This window comes from Candoia aspera, chromosome 2 (genome assembly GCF_035149785.1).
Source record: "Candoia aspera isolate rCanAsp1 chromosome 2, rCanAsp1.hap2, whole genome shotgun sequence".
NCBI lineage: Eukaryota > Metazoa > Chordata > Lepidosauria > Squamata > Boidae > Candoia > Candoia aspera.
Window position 1 is genome coordinate 220,882,199 of NC_086154.1, and position 13,547 is coordinate 220,895,745.

General features: G+C 35.6%; 1 protein-coding gene across 5 annotated transcripts in view; it reads right to left on the bottom strand.

The window, feature by feature from the left end:
- PAM (peptidylglycine alpha-amidating monooxygenase) overlaps positions 1-13,547 on the bottom strand; it is a 162,530-nt gene that overhangs the window by 100,551 nt on the left and 48,432 nt on the right. For 4 of the 5 annotated variants that reach the window (XM_063295389.1, XM_063295387.1, XM_063295384.1 and 1 more), the window contains exons 2-3: positions 2,720-3,244; positions 1,527-1,647 (exon numbers count right to left, since the gene is read on the bottom strand). In XM_063295389.1, coding sequence (XP_063151459.1) covers positions 1,527-1,647; positions 2,720-2,829 — 231 coding nt within the window. In that variant the 5' untranslated portion in view covers positions 2,830-3,244. The remainder of the gene's footprint in view (positions 1-1,526; positions 1,648-2,719; positions 3,245-13,547) is intronic. The other variant, XM_063295388.1, reaches the window with a different exon arrangement.

Consider the following 13,547-nt stretch of genomic DNA (forward strand, 5'->3'; position numbering starts at 1 on the left):
TCTTTACAGAGATGACCTTGGAGAATGTATGTGGTGACTGTTAGTAAAACGTAAGCTCAGCCAACCTTGATTTTCTTTGGTATAAGACAGAGCGAAAGAGAAATGCTGTCAGTCTTTCAAGATTGATATCAGTCCTTCAGGATAGGCCAGATTAGGAAACTAACCCCACAATACTAGTATGTTATTGATATAGAGCAGAGCTTTTCAAACTTTTCATGTTGGTGACACACTAACACAGTGCAGGTGCAGCCGCGTCACTGGAAGTCACGCAGAATCAGCTGTTTCAACCTGATTATGTATACTGTGCGTGTGCAGTACCTGTATGATCCCTCAACCGTGCAACACACCTGCACACTACGGCCAACACACTAACGTGTCGTGACACAGAGTTTGGAAAGCTCTGATATAGAGTATAATAAAGAATCTTGAAAGCCATGCAACATTTTTCTCCCTCGCTCAAGGTAGGACAATCTTCAGTTTCTTTCTCATGCTTTCTTGCTTTCCTGGACTGAGCTCATGTTTTCCTAACAGTCACTACATAATTTTTCTATGCTCTACAGTTTCTTTCTCCATCTTCATGTTATTACTGTTTGTATCACACAAATACAAAAATTTTACATATTTCAGGAAATATTATTAGAACATATAAAAATTTAAAGGGCTAAAGCTGTAGGCCTTTCCTAAACATGGTTGCTTATCACAGAAGACAACTTCTGAACTTGCCAGTGAGTTCTGCAACACTGCACATGTCCTGTTTGTTCTCTAACCACTTCCCTAAAACAGTTGATATATTCACACTTAATTCTCTCTCATTGTCAGTCCTCTGAGGAAGGCCAGGTCAAGAAATAGACACCACAGAGATTCAAGGACTCCTGCTTTGTTGTGTAGAAAATTCTTTTCTGTCCCATCTTATACTAAGCAAAATCAAGGTGGGCTTGAGTTTCTTCGTCCTGCTTCCTTCTATCTCTGGTCTGGGTAATCTCTTGTCCAAATTCCTCCTTAATGGCTTTTTATAGCTTCCCCCAAATCAGCTCTAAATTCCTTAATATTCCTTTATACTAAATGCACTATATGTTCTTGTTTCAAAGCCATATTTACTCTTCACTATCATCTTTCATGACCAATTCAGTGCCCCTACACTCCCAAGACCATTCCATTATAGCCTGCCTCTAGAACTGCCTGTCATAATTGTAGCACCCACCCTTATAACTATCCCATCAGCACCTCTATTTTTCTGTTTAACTCCAGGTATTATACTTGAAAAACATAAATGTAGTACTGCTCAGAAGCCACAAAAAACAATCTGTTCTTTTAATCAATATTGTCATTTCTGTTTTGAGTGACCCTAGAAAACAACCTGGATAGTAGTAACAGCAACTATGACGATAATTAGTCCCTGCAAAATCTGTCCTGAAGTCATTGCAAAACAGATGTACCAAATCATGCAACTCAACTGTTAATGATTTTATTTTCTGTAAAATAAGCAAGGTACAAATTAATGGTTAGAGTTGTCTGTATGTTTTCACCTGTTTAGGAGTCACTCCAGGCATACGAATGTCCAGTGCAAATTCTGATAAACCTAGTGGAACCAGCTGCCTGTTGCTGCCAAGACATTCATTGGAATGAGATCTAGTAGCATCTTTATACCTAAAAATTAATAAGAAATATGAATATTATAATGACTCTTGCAATTTAAATGGTTTTTTTTGGTTTTTAAGATTTATGTAGGTATTCTATTAAAGTTCATTACTGTTTTCAGACTTCAAAATTAGCCAGGAATCCCATTTACAGTGACATGGATTACAGCCACCACATCACATAATAGCTAACATGTAATAAGGTTTCTATGTACTGATCGAAAGGAGAAAGGTATAACTTGAGAGGAAAGCTGTACCAATGAGAGATTTAAATTCTGATTTGTTAGCTAATCAAGTTAACATTATAAATATGCTGATAAGTACATTTGAGGTTGCAATAGTACAGTAGCCAGTTACAACACACATTTATGCAGAATGCATTACCATCCCAATACAAGCATTTACGTATGTAAGTTTGCATCTGGTGTAAAGTTTAAAAAGCCTAAGAAAAATGTCTTGTATTTCATTTCCCCAAATATAATAGTATACTGCTGTTTAATCCCTCATATTTCTAGCTTTTGCTTAACCATTTTAATGCATAATTTTTGTATGGAATAATCTACAGACAACTACATGGAAAATATGTTTGCTGTTTTCAAATCAATAACAGACTCTTAATGTGATGCAAAATAATACATACATATGTTGCACATACAGTATAACCATAGTGTCTTGCAAGGGGGAAAAAAAAAAGCTAACTTTCCTTTAGGAATTCATCCAGAAATGCAACCATGTATGTTCTAAAAGATTAAGCAAACAAGCTATAGATGCTCTGAAACTTAAAAAAAAGGCTATTCAAACCCAAGAGGAAGAAGAGTCACAAAGAGCTTCCATAAAAAATTACTGAACTACAGTTCAACTACTGCTAATTATAATAATGTACCGAGGAAGGCAATCAACATTTCAATGACTAGTCTAAGCATTCAATGACTAGCCTAAGCTACTAAATTTTTCAAAATGAATTTATTTTTGTTTACCATTAGAAGCTGTTGTTTTGAACATGTAACACATTTATCAAAATTGATTCTGAAGCAAAGCAGCAAATACTGATAAATAACACAAAACATGTCTAAATATCCCACCTCTTAAAGACAGAAAGAGGGCTTCTGAAAGCTAAACAGCTGTTTTGGAAAATAAGGAACAATATTAGCAAGTTGTTAACAAGGCCGGCCATGTCCACCCTGCTGTTCATGACCCGATTAAGGCAGCAGGGAAAGGGCAGTGCAGCTTTATCGGCTGTGATCCCGACAATTAGGCAGTGGCACGACTATCAATTTTCTTCTTCATTATGATGTTCTCTGCAGGCATCCTATAGCATTTGACAGACCATCTGTCTCAGAAGGTGATGTGCTTTAAATCAGAAAGATATGCCAAAACTGTCCTGTCTTCATTTGAAGGGGCAGAAATTGGGAAGAAAAATTGAGGTGGCAGTAAAAACAGTTCTTTCCTTTGGATCACTTTTGTTCAATGGAAAAAAAGCAAGGATCACTGCCCTAGAGTTTTCTTTAGTCTGCTGTCAAATCTCCAGGCTGTGTTATCAGTCCATTCCACAGTGAAAAAGGCTCCAAGTGGCATCACAGAAACCTATGTCACTCATCATTCAGAACCTGTAAAAACAGAAACAATGGATGACTAATACATTATGTATTTAGTTCTTAGCAAATCATGGTTAAAGCTCTTTCAGACATTAGGTATTTCACAAGCTTCATCTCAACTCAGAAAAAATATTATAAACTTGACCTATTTCTGCATCCCTGTAACATTACATAGCAATTCTCACAAGTCTGTTGTCTGTGTGTGTGTGTGTGTGTGTCTGTCTGTCTATCTATCACTATATCTATTGCTATATCTGTAAGTATATGCAAACATTTATTGTGAATGCTACAGGCAAACACAGCAAAATTAGTCCATCAAATTCTCCAATGTCTTCAAGTGACAGGATTTATAAAACTCAAGTATACTCAGTTCCAGCTCTACTTAAGAGAAATCTATATGCTGAATTTGAAATGAGAAATTCTTTCCTCAAGTCTTTCTCTTTTTGAATAGTTTAGAGAACTGATATACTTAACATTCTACATCTAATATTAAAAAAATAGAATTTAAGGGGAAAAAAGTGAAGTGTCTATTTTTCCAATCTAGAAGCGGAAGAGCAAGCAGCATATAGCTATAATGTCTTACAGATTTTTAGGCTCTAATTGTGCAAATGCTTTCAGCAAATTAAACTGCGGGAGCTGAGCATCTCTAGGTTCTAAATATCCATTATTTTCTTTATATTCCCGTTGGCCCATTTCATTTCAATTTAAGATACAGTGTATTAATATTCTGATGTTATTTCTACTACAGCAATTACTTGGCACTCAGAAAAACTAAAATATACATTAGTCCTAGAAATACAGAAATATGCAAAATACTTAGCATTTTATGAATACCTTCTCAATTTTTATTGAAAATATTTTATTATCTGTCTAAATAAGAATTTAACCTGGTCTTGAAATACAACACCATGAATGTGGAAAGCATATCTGCTTATGATTACATACTAAATTTTAACTAACACATAAATAGGCATATTAAAAACACAAACATAATGTGCAAAAGATTTTAAAAAACACCTCAAGGTTAAGTTTCATTAACAGTGTTTTTATTATTTATGAACTGCCTGAATTATGTTAGGCAATAGAATGAACAAATAACGACAAATATTTTTCAGGAAAACTTCTTGCCAAATACGAAATAGAAAGGAATAAAAGGAAATGAGAAAATAAGGAATATAATAACAAAATTACATGTTGGTTTTGGTTAATTAGGTCTGGGTACTGGCACTGCAGCTTTGTTTTGTGCTAAAAGAGATACTTCAGATGGAAACATGAAATAGAAGAGACAGGAATAAGGTCAAGCAGAAAGCCAGACAACTATTTTGACTTTTTAGAAGTCAACACTGCACTTTAAGGGCTGAGTAAGCACTAAGAGGAACAGCATCTGAAACAGAGCCTCAGGGCTCTGCCAGTCCTTTGAAAAAGGTGCTTCATAACGCACAGAAAAGTATACAAAGCACCTCTTTCTGAATCATCCAGCTGCACTGGAAGCTGCTCTAGGCTGTTTCTTCATACATATGCCTGTCTAGCCACTTTGCTTTGCATTTTCCCAGCAAAACAAAGTGACGTCACTCTTAATACACTCGTGGAGACAATATCTGAGCAATAGGAATAATAAACTATCTGTAAACTATTTTCATCAATTTTTTTTTCATTTGTTTCTGACTGCTATTTTCAGATATTCTTCTGCAACAGTTTGTTCATGTTTGGCAGTATATATAGCTAGTCCACATCCCTTTCATTCATATTCATTATGAAGTCAGTTCCAATGAATTCTGCATCAACTTACCATTTTAAAAACATGTATTTATTTCTTTATGAAGCTTTCCTAAATATATGAATTTTTATATTGCTATTTTAAGCCCAAACTGCACTGCAAACCACAGAGCCCAGCTTATGAAAACTCCGTTCCAAATCGCATTTTAATATGGGAAGCGTACATTAGGTTTGTTTGCTTAAAAGTGTTCTTCCCTAGTCCTATTTACAACCCCCTTCTTGCATATATACTTTCCATGCCTTCTCAATCACTCCAAAATACATGAAATGTTTCACTTACAGAGATGAAACTAACATTGACTTTTAAAAGCTTGCTTCCTGCTTATTGGGGCACTGTAAACCTGTACTCTTCATTCCTCTTGAGAGAATTCCAGAGTGCACAAAGAGCATTTAAATGGTTATGCATACTGTTACAGACTGCTCATATGTATACTGCTAAGTCTATGTTATATTCCATTGCTCCAACAATACATATTCAAGAACAGATCCATCTAACAAAGAGCACAATAATGATTAAGAGGGCAGCAAGATTCCCATGACACATCTGACTCTTAGCAGACCACAATGTAATCACTCAGGTATGACATATAAGTCAAAAAGTAATGGAGTTATGTTTGACTTTTCAATATATTGCCAAAGAAACTCTCAAAGTGGTTCTGAAGGGTAATGTTTTCAACGAAGAAAGTAATACATTTTAGTTAGTTGGTAATGTCCTTAAATAATTATGTAGTAAATGTTATATAAAATAGCACTTAATCATCAACATATGAAACGCTTAGTACTCTAGCATTTAATACTTACAAGGCCAAATTATAACTTAAGTATTAATAAAACATTTATGCTACTATCTATTAACAGAAATAATTTGTATCAAACAAATTGACCGTTAAGTTTCTGCAGAGAATGATATGGAAGGAGCCTAATATATTTTTTAAAATGTATTCTCATATTCTCGGACTGATAAAATTCTTAATATGTATGTCTATCTTGCATGTATAACCCTTTAACCTTACAACATTTTGAAGAAAAAAAAACATGTTTCTAAAGAAAGAGTCCAACTGCTGACTTTCATAATTCTGGAAATAAGTACATAATGACATCTGACATTGTTCTGTCCTTACTTAACAGGGAGTTCTCAAGCAGGGAATTGTTCCCCTCTCATAAAATCCAGTTTACACGTAACAGTGAAGATGTCCAGGTATCACCTCCAGCAAAAATAAGGTCTTCTCAACCTATTGTTCTCTATGTTGAGGGTAAAACTCCCAGAATTCCTAGTCAGTGGGGAATTGTATCCTGAAGATGTTTAGGGGGAAACAGGTTGGGAAAAGCTAAAACAGGCTCTTAACTTCCTTAGTATCCTGCTAGTACAAAGCATGATAGAACCATGCATACTAATGTGTACTTTCTAGTTACTAATTTGCAATCTACTATTCATTATGCATACATATCCTTAGAAAAGATAGTCACACAGATCTCCCAGTTGTAGTGAGATTATCCAGATGAAATCCAGTCTTACACAACAGATTTCCACTAGCACAATGAAGCATTCTATATAACATCCTAAAATCTCTTTTGGGTAGACTGGTAGGTCTTCCAGAAAAAAAATTGAGGATATGGTAGAAGGGGTGCTGAAAGAGGGTGGAAAGCATGTTCTTATACTGTGAGGTAGATCTGTATCCTCTGATGGAAGCATAATGGTAGATTTTTTTCTCAACAGAAGCAGCAGCATTGTATCTAGGAGTATAAAAGGTATATAAGAATCAGGTTGTTACACAATTAGAAGTTAGGCAATATCTTTGATTATCAACATCCTAGTGGTTGCAGTACTGCATTCTCTCCATTCCCTGCAGGACAAAGGCACATGCTATACAGGATTAGTTCTATTTGAAACAATACCATCTTTGAAATCCTACTGTAAGAGAAGTTCAATTCTGCATACAATGCTAGTTCACTTTAACTCTGTAAGTCTAATTTTAATATACTGTGACACAAAAGGTTTTTGCCTAGTACTATAGAAACTGGTTGGTTAGAAGACTGCATCTTACACTGGAAGAAAATGAAGCCTTTATGCTATAAAAAAGAGAAGCACTAATCAAAGCAAAGTTATGTTCTATGAACTTAAAGCTCAAATAATGCAGTGAATGAATGATGCTAAATGGAAAATTTCTTTTTCCAATCTTCCATAGCACAGAGCAACTACATTGTTGAAAAGTCTGAAATACAGAACTCTATTGGCCTAGCACACAAGGTAAATACCCATGAATACGTCAATTTGATTGGAAGACAAATGGCTGGGAAAACATCACAAGTTTAGTTAGTTTACACAAAACAGCTGAAACAATAAAAATGTTCCAAGCATACACCACAGTATATTATAAATCTAATTTACAGCATAGTTGTTTTTTTTTAAAGTACTCAAAAATATGTCAAGGAAGAGAGTAAAACTACAGCTACTTATCTGGTCTGCAAAACTCTAAACAGCCAGTGGATGGCAGCAAAAAGGTTATAAAACATAAAAGTGTGTTGCCACCTTATGGTAATAAGCAAGCAAGATATGGTAGACCTACTAAAACAGAATTCATTCTTCTCTATCTACCAGAGGTAGAGCACATTGGTCCTCTCACTGCCAGCTCTTTGAATCTGAAAAGCTGATTATATTTTTGAGTTTTCTTTTTTTAAATTTTTGTATTTTAAGTACTTTATTAGAAAGCAAAATAACATAAACAACATAATACATACAAATACATATAACAATGAACAAAGAGAAAAGAAGAAAAAGAAAAGGACAAAAAGAAAAGAAAACGAAGCTTCTTAGAAAGTGGTTTCCAACTATCTAAACTGTGATTTTGGATCTATAGTTGTGTTCTCTTAACTTCTTCTCTATTTTTAATCTATGTCACCCCTATTTCTATTTGATTAAGTGTTTAGTTGCTAAATCCTATATTCATATTATTATTTTTTGCGTTGTCCTTATATAATCAAGAAAAGATTGCCATTCCTTCTTAAAATCGTCCATATTTTTACCATTTAACAGGTCCGTTAGTTTTGCCATCTGGGCCAAGTCCATTATCTTAATTATCCATTCTTCTATTGATGGGGTAGACTCCATCATAGAAAATACGTTTATTGGTCTCAGCACAGGAAGCATTTTACAGAAAAGAAACAGCAGATAGGTGAACAGATCAAGATTTATAATACAGGAAGATGGAGAACTTAAGATGAAGTCAAGAGAACAACTGAATGCAGAGGGACATAGTTTTCAATGGTTTTCATATTTGTTGTTTATTCATTTAGTCGCTTCCGACTCTTCGTGACTTCATGGACCAGCCCACACCAGAGCTTCCTGTCGGTCGTCAACACACCCAGCTCCCCCAGGGACGAGTCCATCACTTCTAGAATATCATCCATCCACCTTGCCCTTGGTCGGCCCCTCTTCCTTTTGCCTTCCGCTCTCCCTAGCATCAGCATCTTCTCCAGGGTGTCCTGTCTTCTCATTATGTGGCCAGAGTATTTCAGTTTTGCCTTTAGGTTTTCATATGCACAACTAAAATAAAGATTTAATATAGACAAAAGTGTAGTTGGAATTGAAAAACAAAAACAGAATTTGAAAATGAACTATGTACAAATGATGAACATGTAATTGCAAAAATGTATAAACTTTTGTTAAGATTTGAAACTGAAGAACAAGTTAAGGATTGTATGATAAAATGGGCTATCAGTTTTGGTTATAACATACAGATGGACATAGGGGAAAGAATGTGGGTAAATGGGATAAAACATGTAATTGCAAAAATGTATAAACTTTTGTTAAGATTTGAAACTGAAGAACAAGTTAAGGATTGTATGATAAAATGGGCTATCGGTTTTGGTTATAACATACAGATGGACATAGGGGAAAGAATGTGGGTAAATGGGATAAAACATGTAATTGCAAAAATGTATAAACTTTTGTTAAGATTATAATATACAGATGACTTCTGATTTGGGATGGTGCTCTGAGTGCACATCTCTTGCCTCTCTTCTGATTAAAGTGTTTTCAAACTTATGAATTATTGGACTGTGTGGACACTTTGATCATTGGGTAAATAATACTATTCATTACATATTATGTTTTTAGTGAGCTATTGGGATGGCAACTATACCCAAACATTTAACAGCTAGCTTAATTTCAGCTGCGCCACTATCTGCCGAGCCAGAGAAGATGGTGGAGGAGGATTCTTCTACTGATTTGTTAAAAGAGATCATACCTCAGGTATAAGTCTTGAAGCCAATCCAACAAGATCTGGTAGAGCTTAAAAGTGATTTAAAGCAGATGCAAGAAAAAATGGCTCGCTATGAAGATAGTCTGCTGCCCACGAAACTGTCACTCAAGTTAGTCATAATACTTTGGATAAACAAATTACTTTACTTAGAGTCACAACTGCGCAGGAAAAACCTACTTGTGATTGGCATTGAAAACCCTCCAAGTCAATCAAACCTGGCTGAATTTTTGGAGAATATATATCTACAGACTTGTAACTGTTAACTGTTATAGCGTTTTTTCTTTTTTCTGTTCTATTTTTTCACTTTTTGAGCACTTGTTATACATTGTATTTGCATTATAATTATCTTTGTGTTTTGTTCCTTTTCTTTTTTCTTTTTCTGTTGTTATTTTAAAAGCAATAAAAAACCAATTTAAAAGATTATAATATATAGATGGATAGAGGGGGAAGAATGTGGGTAAATGGGATAAAATGTACACTGTGTTATAATTTAAGAGAATTTTTTAATAAAATGATGTATCATTGGTACATGACACCAGAGAAACAATCAAAAATGTATAAAGGTACCTGAAGTCAATGCTGAAATGTGAAAAACATGAAGGGACATTTTACCATGCATGGTGGACTTGTGAAAAAGCCAAGAAATATTGGATACATATACATACAATGATACAAAGAATTTTAAAGATTAATATCACAAAGAAACCAGATTTTTTTTAAAATTAAGACTTATGGAATTAGTGAATTAGAAAAGACTCATGGAAGATTGATTTTGTGTATGGTAATAGCAGCAGGATTATTATATGCACAAAGATGGAAGAGTACTGAAATTCCCACAATGGAGGAATGTGTAGTGAAAATGTCAGAACTGGTGGAAATGGCAAAACTGACCTGTTTGGCCAGGCAGAAAACAATAAGTGTCTTTTTTAAAGACTGGAAACTTTTAATGGACATTTTGCTAAAAGAAGAAAAAAAGTGAAGTGATTTATGGATTTAATGACTGACAAAGATGAGAATTAAATATGGGACTGGAGGGATTTCTTGAATAGTTAAGAGGGAGGGGAGATGATGGGTTTGTTAACTGGCTATTTGACTTCCTCACTGATAGGTCCCAGTCGGTGTGAGCTGGAAATACTATCTCCAAGCCTATTTCTTTGAGCATCGGTTCTCCTCAGGGCAGTGTCCTGAGCCACTGCTGTTTACCCTGATGACCCATGACTGCTGTGCAGGTTTACCACCAACCCCACTGTGAAGTATGTGGATGATGCAACGGTGGTGGGTCTTATCAAGGATGACAATGATTGGGCTTGTAGGGAGGAGGTGAAGGGTTTGGTGGATTGGTGTAATATAAATAGCCTGGTTCTAAATGTTGAAAAAACTAAGGAGATTATCAGTGATTTTAGAAACTACTAGCTTAGCCATACACGACTCTATTAATGACATAGCTGTGGAGTCAGTTAGTAGCATCAGGTATCTGGGGGTGCATATGACGAATAGTCTAACTTGGTCTCTCAATACTGCATCCTTGGTAAAATGGGCACAGCAGCGCTTGCATTTTCTGCACTGGATGAGGAAAGCCCATCTTCCACCTCCCATTCTCCTTACTTTCTATAGAGGCACTATAGAAAGTGTATTGACCAGCTGTATTTCTGTCTGGTTTGGAGGCTGTAGTGCCTCGGATAGGAAGTCTGTGCAGAGGGTGGTGAGGGCAGCAGAGAGGATAACTGGGATTTCACTCTCTCCTCTTCAGGATATGGCATACACACGCTGTCTGTCTAGAGCCCGAAATATTGTCAGAGTCCCCTCCCACCCTCATTGTGGCTTGTTCTCCTTATTACCCTCTGGGAAAAGGTTCTGCTGCATTTGATGCAGAACAGCTAGATCAGGTAATAGTTTTGTCCCCTGGGCTATCAGGCTCCTGAACTCTTAATAATCCCCTCTTACTTCATTGTGGCACATGTTGTATGTAGGACCGTGATATTTATTAGGCATAACTATTAGGGGAGTGGAATGGTGTATATATATATATATATATATATATATATATATATATAATATATTATAGTAATTATTTTTTTGTGAGCCAATTGCAACAGAATTTCATTTTAATGTGCACCTTGGTGTATAGCGGAATGACAATAAAAGTTTATTCTATTCTGTTCTAATATCTATTGAAAAGAAGGCTGAAAGTCATCTACTTTAGTTTCTTTAGTTATTTCTTTTTTCCTTTTTTTCTCTGCACTTTATCTTTTTTCTTTCTTTCCTCTTTCCTTCTTTTTTCTTTATTAGGTTTGTTTTTTACTTATGAAAAAAATCTTTAATAAAAAAATTATGGCAGATAAAATATTCACTGCTCTAGCTTTCTATTCTCAATCACGTTGTATTACAAGCAGGTACTCCTGACTGACTTTATATCTGCTCTGAAAGAAAAATTTCAATTACGACTAAAGACAAAGATGCAACAGGAAAACAGTAGTTCTGATGGGATGAATTAAAAAAAAAAGAGCTGGGTGAATAGCCTCTGGATACCCTGGTGTCGACAAGCAGAGAATTAAACTGTCTTCTGGGGAAAGAAGTTCCACGTGCTAATAACTGTAGTACAAAGGGGGGGGGAAGGTCTTTTATGAACACCCATTAAGATGGTAGAACATGCAAAATGGCCTGAACTTAGTAGATAGGTAGGTAGAACCCAAGATAGGCTTGTTTTGAAAGTCACTTTCTTTGTTTGCTTTTATCTGTCCAGAAACCAGGCCAAGGTTCATGCCATTCATGCAGCAACGCAGAGGATATGGTTCTTTGAGGGCAAGTAACTTTTAATATTACCTACTACAAAAGACTTAAAGAGTGCCACTGATTTATACTGAGAAAGCAGTCATACTATACGTGGTCTGAAAAACTCTAGACAGCTACTACGTGGTGGCAATGATACAGAAAACTCTAACCCAGATACGATAGGCCTATATAGAAAACAAGTATTTTTTGGCTATTGAAAGTCTATAAAACACTATCAACCAAGAAAGAGAACATAATGTAACTTCTGGGAACAGGATGACACTGAATTATTTTACCTGGTGAGAGACATTGTACTTTCAATAGTTCATTCTGTGTACCTTGATAATGGGATTTAATGGCAGTTGTGAACAATGCTGACTCAAATGATGCACACAGGAAAAAAAAAACCTGTAAAATTTCAGGAGCATTTTGCATGTAGTTACGAACTTTACTGAAGCTCCACAAACTCCTAGTGTTCAAAACTTAACACTATCTTTACCTTGTGCTTTTGTGTATTTTACAGAACTTCATAATTCATATAAATGTTCTACCTTTTGATAATGAGGTCAAAGCTTTTCTTGACATTTGGAGCAAGCCCCCCAACCAGATTCTATTTTTAACAGTTCTGAGCTGCATCTGTTACCAAATTAATGCCTATTTCCTCATCAAGAGCATGTTTCTGCTTTCCACTTCTTTCAAGCATCTCCTGAAAAACTCCCTTAAAAATTAATATCTGACCATATAATCATATTAACTAAAAAAAAAAGCAGCCTTTAAAATGCATTTTTTATTTTTTACTATCACAGGCAGAACACTTCTATTTTAAGTTGTACTTACTTTTCAAAGAACAAACTGAGAAACAGACTAATCTTGTTTAGTCATTTAATGTCACATTGCAAAGCTGTATCATTTAGGCAAAGAATTCCAGGGTGACAGCAATATTGAAAAGGTATCACATTTCTTTGTAAGCACTGCTAATTTATAAACAATAATTACTTAAAAAGTAAAATTTCTCCCCAAAGCAAGAAAAATAATTTTGGCAATATTGCTTTATTTCCCAAGAAAAATCCCAAAGTAATTAAGGCAGGGACTCTCAAATTATGGGTTCTGATCCCCTGTGGGGTTGCAAGAAAATCTAAAGAGGCACACATTTGGGGGTACTTGAACATAGGGAAGGGTTGCCCACAATTTCCCTGGCAAAATACTTATATAGGAGAAATGGTTTGGCAGGGGTGTGCCTGTGGCCTGGCCATTGCATAGGTGGATAGAGAGAGGGCCTAGGGCACAGTCTTGTAGGAAGCCAGCCCAAGATCCCTAGGTATCATTGGGATTTGGCTGCTGTCTGGGTGACTGGATCACTGTCACAACTTGTTCTTGCTTTTCTGTGGTTGCTGCCACACAGTATGGAGTGAAAATGCAACAAAGGGATGAGATTGGGTGTCCTATAGGTGTAGGAGATATGTTGGGTTGAGTTGGCATATTCTTCCCAGAGAGGGGTATGGTTT